The sequence below is a fragment of the Aedes aegypti genome, chromosome 2, assembly GCF_002204515.2.
Source record: "Aedes aegypti strain LVP_AGWG chromosome 2, AaegL5.0 Primary Assembly, whole genome shotgun sequence".
Lineage (NCBI taxonomy): Eukaryota > Metazoa > Arthropoda > Insecta > Diptera > Culicidae > Aedes > Aedes aegypti.
Window position 1 is genome coordinate 277,399,225 of NC_035108.1, and position 12,191 is coordinate 277,411,415.

The 12,191-nt window shown below is 37.4% G+C and overlaps 1 protein-coding gene across 2 annotated transcripts in view; it reads right to left on the reverse strand.

Moving 5' to 3' along the window:
* The window catches only part of LOC5568761 (protein pinocchio), a 140,681-nt gene that overhangs the window by 18,025 nt on the left and 110,465 nt on the right, over window positions 1-12,191 (reverse strand). Inside the window, exon 1 of one of the 2 annotated variants that reach the window (XM_001652497.2) lies at window positions 10,252-10,676. The exons of the other annotated variant lie outside the window; for it this stretch is intronic. Coding sequence (XP_001652547.1) covers window positions 10,252-10,342 — 91 coding nt within the window. The 5' untranslated portion in view covers window positions 10,343-10,676. Of the gene's footprint in view, window positions 1-10,251; window positions 10,677-12,191 lie in introns of those variants that run through there. 2 annotated transcript variants of the gene reach the window in all.

Genomic DNA, 12,191 nt, shown 5'->3' on the forward strand with positions numbered 1-12,191 from the left:
CGAACGATCGCCACTTTAATTGGATTCATTTGACGTTAATGGTGGTGCGCGGTGCGATCGAAGCAGGCCGCTCAAACGCAAGCACGAGGAGAATACGATTAACCTGTTGTTCCTCCGGTAAAGTCGACGACGACGATCACAAACGGTGTCCTCGCCAATAGTGGGCAAATTTGGCACGATGGACCCCGGATGAACCCGGTGTCAACACACGGGCCCGGTTCCAAGCTAGACAAACAAACAGAACTTCCACTATGTGGGAACGTACGAGCCAGGGGCACTGCTTAGGTCATGGATTACCGTGTGGAAAGATGGAAAATTGGAACGGCGGCGCGTGCGTTACTTTGTCGGAGGATTGTGCGGGACCGGGGAATTTCGAAATTGTGAGATAAGCCCCGTGCTAGCCTGAAAAGTGAAGCACAGAAGTAAAATGTTTGCTAATTGCCAAAGTATGTTTGACAACTGAAACAGTAACGGAATTTTATACTTTCTTGCGAAAAAATATGATCCTTAAGTCCTATTTGAATATTTGTAACAAACGCTTCAGCATGCTCTAGAAACAAAAGTTTATTAATTTCTCAAATGCTTAGGTTGATTTAGCATTAAAACATATTTACTTTTGATTTTACAGTTTTTGTCACACCCCAAGATCTAAACATAAATTTTGAGTGAATTGTGTTTTCTGTGTACCTTTCGAAGTTAGTTTTTTGCCAACGAAATAAACGTCAAAGTTGCTCAAAAGTGTCAATGTTGGAATTCAAACCCATGTTTTTAAACTTTTTTTTTTAACAATTGCTTTATAATGAATTAGGCGTTACCTGATCGGAAAAAAAGTCAACGCTTTGTCGGGTTATTAATCCAAGACCTGTCGCATGATTTACTGAGTACATGTACCTTAAAAAAAGCTCTTTTTTCGTGCACAACTCAAGCGAATTGGGCAGTCAATGGCTAAAAAAGATTTTATCATAAATCCGATCATATCAATTGAGCAGAACATATTTTCGTCCGGAAAAGTGACAGCTCCAGTAGTTGATTTATTCGAAAGCATTACAAAGGTTACGAAATTAGCTTTAATTTTCATTGCTAATCGATTTTTCACTGAAGTTCAGTAAACCATCTGTCAACAATATTTAAAATAGCTTTGCTGAGCCTCCGAGCCTACTCAGGTGTTCTAATCTCATCAAATGTCACTGATTTCGGTAATCTGAATTTGTTGTGTTTGAATCAGAGTGAAATTATTGCGCATTTCTTTCACCACTGGACTATCGCTGAAGTTTTTACAAGTGCGGAAACGCTAATAAAAGTGCGTGATTTCATCAAATCGATTCGGTGTCGACAGCGGGTTGATTCTTCACAGTAAAAAGAATAAGTATTCTGAAGCCACCAACATGATTCGATGCAATCCCGAACTTCTATTCGCATTTTCTTACTTATGAAGCCCAGTCCAGTAGTAAAAAAAATACAAAATAACATGGCTGATATCAAGTCTCTTTTTATATTTAAGTCTCCATTTTAATGGAAAGTCTCGATTTTAACCAAAATGGTATTTAAAGTTTTTTCTTATGATAATCAACTGGATTTATGCTTTTTAAAACTTATTTCTGCAAGTCTTATGAAAGGCTCACGAATTCATTTTCTTGGCTCCAACTTTTAATTCCGGTTCTTCAGCAAATTTACTAGTAATTTCTCCAAAGATTTTATCTGGAATACTTTTAGGGACTCCTACAGGGATCCCTGTAACCCTGTAATGGGATCCAGAAATTCTTCTTGAGAGTCCTCTACCGATTCTCCCAGAAATTCTTCCACCGAATTTTAAAAGGGTGTTTAGAGAAGTTTCTCCAGAATTTTCTCCAGGAAATTTTTGGGGACTACAACGCTACTACCTACAGCAGATTCCTCAGGGATTACTTTAAATATTTTTCCAAAGATTGACCTAGAATTTCCTCCTTAGATTTTTCCACTAATATATCAGCTTTTAAACAAACTTCTTTAGATGTTACTCTTGGAGATCCTCCAAAGATTCCTTCAGAAACTCACCCAAGATAATCCACAAAAATTTAATGCAAAATCACAAATACTTTCTCTTCATCGTCAAGTCCCCATATCTAACGAGTTACATTAACAACTTATAAAGAGTACAATTCATTCTTGTTACCACATAGCAATATAAATTAATCACAAAGGTTTAAAATCGTCCGATAATTCCTTCAATCATTCCTACATAAATTTCTTTATAGATTCCGTTGTTTTTTATTATTTTCTTCAATTATTCCAAGCCATATAGCTAAGAAATCTTCTAAAGCTTTCTTAAGAGTCCAGGAGTTCTTTCAGAAATCCTCGTGCAAGTAGCATAAGTTTCATCAGGGATTACTTTAGATTTTTTTAAAGAAAAGCTACTGAATTATTTTTCAAAATTTCTCTAATAATTTCTTGAAAATATCCTCGACATATCTCTGTAGAAGTCTCTGGCAGAACTTCTGGAAAAATGTTTGAAGACTATCTTTAGAATTATCTTAAACAAAAAAATACTGGAAAAAATACTGAAGAAATCTTAAGAGGAATCACCGGAGTAACTCCTCAAAGTAATTCCTAGTTGAAGTTAAAGGAACCCTGACAAACAATTTTGTAGGAAATCCTGAACAATCTCTGAACGCATTACTGAAGAAGTTACTGGTTGCATTTTTGAAGAGATTCTAAATGACAATTTTGGAGTATTCCCTAGGGAAATAGATGCAAGAAGCACTCACTGGATAATATTCCTGAAGTAATTAGGGCTATCACGAAAAAAATCTGAAAGAATCTGGAAGAATTGCTGATGGAATCTCTGAGTTTTTTTTTTTTGGTAATTGTCATTGGAAAATTTTAAGTTGGCTTCTTGAGGTATCTGAAATTTTGAGCATTTTTTAGGAAACTTTCTGAAGGGAATTCCTTGCAATAACTTAATCTTTGGACAAAGATATGAAAATATTTAGTCTTGCAATTTCTAGAGAAAATCATGACAATACTATTCCTGATAGTATTGTAGTACTGTTATGAGAAATTCCCAAAAAAAGGTTTGAAAATATTCTTAGAGAAATGTTTGGTATGATTCTATAAGGAATCAAACTTTAATGTAATGGTTTTGTTTTTTTTCTTAATTACTGCTTGCCCTGAAAATAAATTTTGTGTTATGCCTAGTAACTCGGACAAACTACGTTTTGTCATCAAGTAGGCTGTTGAAAAATGCCATGAAAATGACAGATTAGTTTTCTACAGGTTTTCCGATTTGGGTTGCTTAGCGATGAAAAAGTTACAGGTTTTCGTAACTTAATCAAAAAAGCATATAGTAAGCATAACACAATTTTATTGCACTTCAATATACTTATTTTGACATTATAAATGATTAATGAAGATTTCAATCTGCAGACTCAATGACATTTCAATTTACACAATGACAGATCGTCCCGTAGTAAGCGATTTCCATACTAACTTTGAACGTGTTTCAAAAATAGTTCCAGCGATCAGAAAATTATGAAATTTTGGGTACTGGCTCATTTTTTCACGTAGAATCAGAATATGTAAAAAACTGGATACCCCTTTCCAAGCCAATTCCGGAGACTTTACTAAACTTTTTATACGCACGAACACATCGGACTCCCGGAAGACTTCAACTGTGAAAGAATTATTTAAATCCGATGACCCGGTCTTAAGCCATTTCGTGACATGCAAACATCATTCAATTTGATTTATATAGAAGACGATAGATAGATAAATAGAAGATAGATAGACATCGTTCACTTGAGCTAGAAATTATTAGTTGTTTTCTGCAACGAAACAATTTCTTTCCATGTGTGTAATCAATTCCGTAATAAATCTCAATCTACAAGTTAAAACAAACTACAGTCGACTCTCCACAACTCGACGTTCTATAACTCGATATATTCTATAACTCGATGGATTTTGCGGTCCCTTCAAATTCCCATACATCATGCTCCATAAGTCGATATTTCTATAACTCGATGTCTCCACTAGTCGATGCCACGTGGGAGGAAAATTTCCCTCCATAACTCGATATCTATCTAAAAACCATTTTTATACAGGGAGACATGGACCATTTCTGGTTTGGCGTGAATAAAGGACTTGCAAGTTGTAATAAAAGTTTAAAAACATAAAAATAAAAAAATAAATTTTTAGTAAAAATAAAAAATGATATTGTTTGCTTGCAGAAGTGATCATAAAAGTATTGGAAATATCGAAATTTGAACCTTTGATTATAAAATGTTTGGTATCGGTATGTTCTATACTCGATAATTCTATAAGTCGATGGTCCATTGAATATCGAGTTATGGAGAGTCGACTGTATTTTCATATCGCATCTACCTAGTAATCGAAATTCACTTTTCCGTATCGAGAACGAAAATTAAAGCATAATGTACGATTTATTCGTTAAAACATCTTTGGAAAAGAACACAAAATAATGGTAAAATTTGCTGAATTCTTAGATTTCAGGAAGCGCTATTTTTTGGGAACTGATTTCATAAGCCCGATTTGCAAATACTTTTGTCGTTTTCTAGTTGACATGCACTTAGCTACACATAAATGCAATAAAACCTGTACTTATGACTTTCACTCTAGATGACGCTAGAATTCAGCTTTCTTGCATCATCCATGGGAACTGACAAATATTAGCGCTAAACTCAGGCCGATTTCACCGTCAAACATTTCTGCAAATAATTTCAAATTAGGATACAAAGGCTCTATCAATTTCTTTTCTTGCAAATTCTGTGAGTCTGAGAACCAATTTAAACTTCGCGCGATCTAACTAACGTCACAAGATAACCAAAGATAACTTGTGTCAAATGTTGGGCCCATTCACTTTAGCCAGCGCACAATAAATGAGGCATCCATTTGCCAATTGATTCCAATCAGTTGGCAGGCAGCAGCGCCACGCAACAGAAGATCGCCTCGAGGATCGCCGCCATCGATGTCGCCGCCACTTCCACGAGGGGCACGACACAACATGCGAGTGGTTTAAGTTAGTTAGCACCGGCACTTGACCGGTTTAGGCCAGTGTCAACTGCTGGAAACTCAATTATCCGGCCGTAAATCAATCAGCGACTTCTTCCCGTGGTGCTCCACAAATGAGGATGGCCTGGGGGACTCATCGGAATTGATTGGACCGCCAAGTGTCCTACGGCGGGCTGACGGGCGGGAATCGAGTTAGCATCGGTGGGAACCGATCCGAGTCCGGGCTGCAGTCGATCGTACCGGATTCGGACGGTTTCCGATTGGTCACCGAACAAAGTCCGCGCATTGTTTCAGGGGGAAACAGGGTGGAGAAGAACGAAGACACAAACAAGGGGGAGTCAGCCAGTCAGATCGGGAAACCCCGTCATTGAGCCAAATATTCGTTCGCGATCACATGACTGCAGACGACGGGACGGGCGCATTGAAAACAAGTCGTGCGTCAGCGGCGCGAAATGCGAGATGTGAAGCGTTGCGTTGCGGCGCGTGATTTCGAATGTTTGTTCTCGCGCTGTTCGTTCGATTGGCGGCAGTTAATGCGACTGCGTGAAATATTTGGACAGGATGAGGCGGGGTATGCTAATTGAGGGAGGGACACACGGGGGGTCGAGAGTAACGAGCCGGTGCAGTTTCTGTCGAAATTCCCGTTCGATCAAAGCGAGCTAGGAACCTGTTCGTTTTTGAATGTATACACGGTGAAGCGAATCTACCTAAATCTGAGTTTCATTATAAGAAATTCAACAGTTGATTCCACTTTGCCAATTTTGCACTTATTTCCAAGGTAATACATTGATTACATCACGAAAAACAAACTTACATTTGCATTGATACTAAGTAAACAGAAATTCTTCTAATCGGTTCTAATAGGTTCCTAAAGCCCAATTTTAATTTTGGTGTCGTCGTTGAGATTGGGCTAAAAATATGTATGTCCTGATTGATTTTTAAACAACTTTCGTAATTTGATTTGATATCTTGCGTAACTTCTCAAAAGGACCTATCTAACATTGAGAGGCTCTCATTGTTTACTTTCTTTTTAATCAATAACTAAGCCATATTAATCTTTTCTGTCGCGTTTTTTTTGTGTGAAACTCTAACCAAGGACATTGTCTTTCGACCTATAGTGAGAAACTTCCCAAAGAGATAATCTCTTATTGTTACAGAGCTCCTTTTGAAAAGTTACGCGTGATATGTTCCTGAGAAAACGTTCAAAGGTAGTACATTAGCAAATGCCGAAACATTATTTGAAATTCTTTTTTTTTTCTCTGGATAAGAAACGTATGAAAATTGACTCATACTCACCCCTTCGAGAGGGATATATTATTGGGCCAAATGTTGACTGCATATTTCCAACAACAATAGAGTCCTAAAGTCCTGTCCCAATTTTAGTACCAAACGCTTAAGTTTAGGCCAGAAACCCATGTTTACTCAATTTTTAAATGCTTTTCGTTGGTTTACGGCAAAAAAGCATTTTGTTTTGTTTTTCAACTTTTGAGTGGTACAGTTTTCTACAGATTTTCTCTCTTTTGATTACAATAAATATCTTGTTTGACCGTAACTTTATGCATACTCAACCGATTCCTTATCTATTTACATGCTTTTGAAGCTATTTCAGTTGATTTTAAACTGTGTATTCAACACACTGAACTAAAAAATCTTTTGACTTGGTTGTTTAAGAAAAGCTGTCCAAAAACATAATTTTTTCATGAAAAGTTGCAATTTTTTATTTTTTTTTTGCCACTTGAACATCATTTAACCTAAAACATTTTTTTGAGCTTTCACATTAGTTCATACTACATCAATTTTTCCAATAATTCCTCCGATTATTCCTAGACAAATTTCAATAAAGACCCTGTCCAATATTTTTAAAGAAATATTTTTAGAAAATCCTGCAGAATACTATGCCGAGATTCGATTGATGTTTTTTTCCGATTATCTTAGAAAGTTATCTAAAATATCTTCTAAATTTTCCTCTTAAGTCCAGGAGTTATTGTTCAATTTTGTTAGGACTTATTGTTCATTGATCCTGGTTCCTGAACTTTAAAGTTTTATCATAGACCACTCTAGGATTTTCTTCAAAAATTCCTCACGGATTTTTTTTTTTATCAGAAAAATTTTCTTGGCATTTCCCTTGAGACATTCCTGGAGGTATTCCCGAAAAAAAAAACTTCCAAGACTTGAGAAAATCTCAAAGAGTTACTGGAGGAATGTCTGTAGAAATCTTAGAAGGAATCTATGGAGTAATTTCTGAAGGTATCTTTGGAGAAATCCCTGGCTGAAATCTTGTATAAATCCCGAAAGACAATTTTAAAGGATGTCCCTAGAAATTTCTGAAAAAGTTATTGATTGAATTTTAGGAGACGTTTGGAGCGAGAATCTTGGAGGGTAACCCAGGAAAATCGATGGATCATTTACTGGATACAATTTTGGAGGAGTTAGGACTGTCTTGAAAAATTTCTCATAGAAGTTTTTGAAAAAATCAGATGATTTCTGAAATAATGTTGGGAAAAATTCCACTTTTGTGGTTCTCCTTGCGAAAATTCAGTTTGAATTCTTGAGGTATTTCAAACAAAATACTTAGAGAGATTCACAAAGAAAATTCGTGGAGAAATTTCTTGGGAAATAATTACTAAAATTTCCGGAGTAATATCTGAATAAACGGTATTACTTGTCATAATGTCACGAAGAATTCTTAAAAAAAGTCTAAAATCTTTAAGAGATATCTGCTCTGATGCTTTTATGAGTCAAGCTCTTATCTACTGGGTGCTATTAGGTTTCGTTCCGTTTTCTTGGTTCCTGTTTGATCTCTTTTCGGCCATTTTTTTAATTTCTTTGAGCTATTTTTGAAGACTCTTTCTGGCAAGAGGTCTCTAATTTACTATTCTAAGGCACCCAATCGCTACCAGCTCTGTAAAGACAAAAAGCTTTCCTGTAGTATCGACTGGCATGGAAATGAGGGTATTGAAGGCAAAGAAGTGACAAAAACCTAGTTTAAAGAAAAAACTATTTTGAACTTTTTTTTTGGAAAATTTTCCATTCTATTCAAACTACATGGGAGTCAAAAAATAGGTCAGTCTTTTAAGAATAATGTTATTTTTTTGTTGAGCAGAAAAATCAACTGCCGTAATTGGGATCAAATAATTCGATACAACCAATCTTTGTGAAACATATTATCTGTAATGGAAGCTCTATTCCAATGCCAACGAATATGCAGTCGGCTCTCCACATCTCGATGTTATACATCTCAATCTCTCCCTGTGTCGATGATTTCTTCGGTCTCTTCATTCTGCATACAATTTCCCTCTCCATATCTCGATATCCTCCTTATCTCGATATCTCCATACCTCGATATCCTCCTTATCTTGTTATCTCCACATAAACATTCCTATTATGGGCACAGACGGGGTCCATAATAAAAATAGTTTTTTGAAACCATATTTTAACGGAAATTCGAATGATTTTGGCAGGAGTCACAAAACGAATATTCGTCAAAGATAACGACTACTGAAGTGTTATCAAATAAAACATGTGAATCTCAAATCTGCTAAAATTATCTTCGTATGTAGACATTTTTAGGCACTGCTAACATTGTGGTCACTCTAATGTCCATTTTTAACAAGATTGACAATAAATGTCAGTCGCAAAAACCGAAGTGACAAACTCGGTAGAATAGGGGGCATTCTGACGATCCGAACACTTGAGAGTCTAAAATTACCGAACCTTCGCCAACTTTCACACTGAGCGAAGGTCCAACGGTATGCTGATGATGATGCGCACGGTCGCGACCAGCTGATTTCAAGGAATCCGCGGAGGAAGTGAAAATTACACACCGTACGCCTGATTCTGACGGATTGGCGCCGTGTCTTACAGTGAAAGAGAACGGCGGGCGACACCTTGCCCACGGCCAGGAAGAAAATTGCAACAGTCAATCTGCGGCTGCCAACATTCCGAGTGCTGTAATAATTAAAAGTGTGCTAACAATTATATCCACCGAGCACTAATAATAGCCGTTGGGCGGCGCGAATTTCTGCTGAAACAGTCATCATTCAGACGCGGGCTCTCGGCCCTTTTTCCCTTACCTGCCAACCTTCTCGACCAACTGTATTCTGAACCGCGAAACAGACTTCGAGAACGAGTGAGAACGAGAAGGGGAAGGCAATGTTTTGAATTCCATCAGTTGCGTTGCATATCTACTAGAGTGGTTCAAAAAATCGTTTTTGCTCCACACCGCTCATTCGATTCTAGATCAAATCCTGAGTGTCCTCCCAAAATTTGAGCTCATTTGGATGAAAACTGAGACTGCACAAGCCCTTGAAAGTTTATATGGGAATTACTATGAGAAAAGCAACCAATTCGTTCAATCGATCATAGTGTTTGCCCATGTGCTCTTGGAGATTGGAACTACGTTGATACTGTGAGATACAATAATCAGCTACAACTTTGCTGAAGACCGTTTTAACATCGGACGTCCCAGTAATTAGTTATTGATTTTTGAAAGAGTTGTAAAACTTTGGCTATATTTATTGGGCTGCTCTGCAGGCATCACTGGATATATGCAGTAAAACATAGTAGCCATGATTTGCGCGTGCTATCTTTCGCGCCAGGTGCAGCAATGTTGCCTGTTCAGAAGTTAAATGAGCACTGCTGAAGAATTTGTGACTGGATATAAATCAATAACTAATTACTGAGGCTTCCGATTTGAAAACGGTCTTCGGCAAAGTTGTAGCTGATGAATGTATCTCACAGTATCAACGTAGTTCTAATCTCCAAGAGCACATGGGCAAATACTATGACCGATTGAATGAATTGGTTGCTTTTCTCATAGTAATTCCCATACAAACTTTCAAGGGCTTGTGCAGTCTCAGTTTTCATCCAAATGAGCTCAAATTTTGGGAGGACACTCAGAATTTGATCTAGAATCGAATGAGCGGTGTGGAGCAAAAACGATTTTTTGAACCACTCTAATATCTACTGTAAACACACATTCGTAAGCTCCGCGCTCTGAGGTTAACCAGTTCTTGGTACTGAACCTGGTGCAGGTCGTTGATTGTGCGCTCGCTGCCGACATTGAAGAACGGCGCGTGTGAAAACTCCACACTGCCACTTCTTGGGGCGAATAGTCATTGACCTGCATCGTTCACCACCAACCAAGGACTCCCTCCATAACCAATCCTTCGCCACACTTTCATACGGATGTAACCCCCAAACCATCGTAACACTATATTAATGAGTCCATTAATTCGATCCACTTACTTTTTGGTTTGGCTTTAGCTTTCGGTTGACAGATTATGCTTCTCCACCTTAATTTCTGCGATATTGTCTTTTCCACTGATTTCAAACTCATCGTAACCTTTTTTGGGCTTTCTTTATTCAACAGTTCGTTCACAGTTTGCCCAATTAAATCACACAATCTTGTTTGCACTATCAATTCACAGTCCAACAGTTACAAAGTCCTTCCTTCACTTCACAATTCCGTCTACTGTTGCAATTTCCAACTGTTATCACTTCTTCGACCCCAAACTTTCAACTTGAATGATTTGCAGTTTTGATTTGCACTTCGCTTCAAACGTTGATAAATGTCGTGTTTCCAATAAACAACTAGCCTTCGAGGGCACTTTTATTCCACCAAGTTTGACTTTGACCAACCGAGTTACGAGTAACAACTGAGAGGCGCTCCGACCGATCGCGATGTATTTATAAATTCCTTGCCTACACATACCGATAGTACCCACCCATACGTTGCCGTATCGACGGCGACTACTTGCTCTGAAACCTACCCACTCGCATAGCTTGGCTTATGAGAGTGTGTACAGTATTGGAAAATATATCTGTAACTTTTCGTATTTTCCATACAGAATGGTCAGCTTTAGTGAGCTAGATTTCAGTTATTTATCCATCGATTTAATTCGGCAAGTCATTCGGCAACATGTATTTGCACACATATTTTGGAAGTTTTTTCATATACGAATTCAATTGTAATAACAATTTGACTAAAGTAAAATTGTTGACGAAAAAGTGTACATGATTTATTTTAAATTGTAAAACAAAAGCTTATTCATCAAGGTCGGACTCGATTATCTGGAGATTCGATTATCCAGTGACTCGATTAGCCGAGATTTGATTATCTTGAATTTTAAACTCAATTATCCAGAGTAGGTATGTGTTTTGTGATTTTTTTTGTTTAGAAGATCACTTCATCTTTCGTTTATTTACTGAACATGGTTGCAATCACGAACAAAACGAAGTTTGAACCATTGAATTCACAACTTCCTTCCTAAAAAGTGGGTTTTAATACTGTCACTAAACGTGACAAAATGAAAAAATGACGTTTCTGCGTAATGCATGCTTTCTTGCAAAGGTGAAATGAATAATGTTGAAAATTGCATCGATATGAGCAATCAATTCGATGATATAGACAATTTTTCCGAACATATAATCAAAGCAGTCTCTAGCTTAACCTCTTCGATTCAAGTGAGGAAGCAAAGAGTGCCGCCTAACGTGGTCAGTTGTTCCGAATTTGGGAGATTTAGGCAGGAGATGGCGAACTTCTTCTCAAACATCAAGAAGCGAAGAAGCACTATTTTCTACTTATGACGACAAAACTGAAAGTTTTTTAAAAGTTCATCTTGACTCTCAAATGACTATAAGTCACCGGAAGAAATCAAAAATTGAATGAATGATTTACTTGGATTTCCCCCAGTTCAAGTAATCATTAAGGAAAGAGATCCCAATCTGGCATTCGTCGATAGGGACTTTCTCAAGAATATTGTTTAGTTGATTTCAACAAAAGTGATTTAAATAATATTTAAGATTTAGAAAATGCAAAACTTATGTTCGATGTCCGTGTGATAAGGGAACAATTCCAGAAACCTGGAGGAAATTTCCAGAACAAAAGTGGGGTCATGGTACCAAACATTGTCATATGGATGCGAAATGCATCATTTGCGGAGGTTCTTTCTATGCTAAGAACGTCTGTCCCGTGAAGGAAGATACCAAAAAGTTCGAATGCGCAATATGCGGGGGCAATCATAAGTCTAACTTTTGGGATTGCCCTCCACGCAAACAAATCGTCAAGGCCCGTACCAGGCAGAAGAACGGCAACGTTTTTTTGTAGCCGGAATTCCTCACGCTTAATCTCCAACAATTCTCGATTTTCAGTTAAAAATCGCTTGCTTAATAATCATACTCATCAG